This window comes from Merops nubicus, unplaced genomic scaffold (assembly GCF_000691845.1).
Source record: "Merops nubicus isolate BGI_N331 unplaced genomic scaffold, ASM69184v1 scaffold24987, whole genome shotgun sequence".
In the NCBI taxonomy this organism is placed as follows: Eukaryota; Metazoa; Chordata; class Aves; order Coraciiformes; family Meropidae; genus Merops; species Merops nubicus.
Window position 1 is genome coordinate 6,275 of NW_008618674.1, and position 581 is coordinate 6,855.

The 581-nt window shown below is 51.3% G+C and overlaps 1 protein-coding gene across 1 annotated transcript in view; it reads left to right on the forward strand.

Moving 5' to 3' along the window:
• Positions 1-486, forward strand: part of LOC103776049 (ubiquitin-conjugating enzyme E2 A) — a gene marked incomplete at both ends in the record, with an annotated part of 6,695 nt that extends 6,209 nt beyond the window's left edge. The window contains one exon of the mRNA XM_008943537.1: positions 398-486. Within this exon, the coding sequence (XP_008941785.1) occupies positions 398-486 (89 nt within the window). The remainder of the gene's footprint in view (positions 1-397) is intronic.
• Positions 487-581: the final 95 nt, after the last annotated feature.

The following is a 581-nucleotide window of genomic DNA, read 5'->3' on the forward strand; positions in this document are numbered from 1 at the left end:
GCGGCGGGGGTTGCCGGGTCGTGCACAGGGCAGGGGAGCCCTGGGCTCCTGTCTGTGCCCGCCGCATGCAGCGCGACACCGCTTGTGTTACCTGCTTCACCTGTGGGGGGCTGCAGTCTTGGCCTTAAATCTGTTAATGGCTTTCTGTAGTGGTAGCTGCTGTGTCACAGAGAAGCTTGATGCTGAGGAACAAGCAGAGGTTGAGTTTAAATACCTGGGGCAGCTGTCAATGACAAGCTTCACCTCTTCCCACCTACAGGCTTGTTTGCTGGATTTCAGGCTGTCAGACTGGGGTAGTGTTGGTCAGCACGTAGGTCTTCAGGATCAGGCACTGCTAGGAAGAACTGAGTAGCCGTATGACTTCTGTTTTAAGCCCTTCTTCTTGAACCTTTTCTAGTCTATGCAGATGGTAGTATATGTCTGGATATTCTTCAGAATCGTTGGAGTCCCACTTACGATGTCTCCTCCATCTTAACATCCATACAGGTAAAAGAGCTGCATGAAAAGGCAGAATTAAACGAGGATGCTTTGCCAGAAACGGCTCAGGGAACACTTTGGTTGGGTGGGTTGGTTGGTTGGTT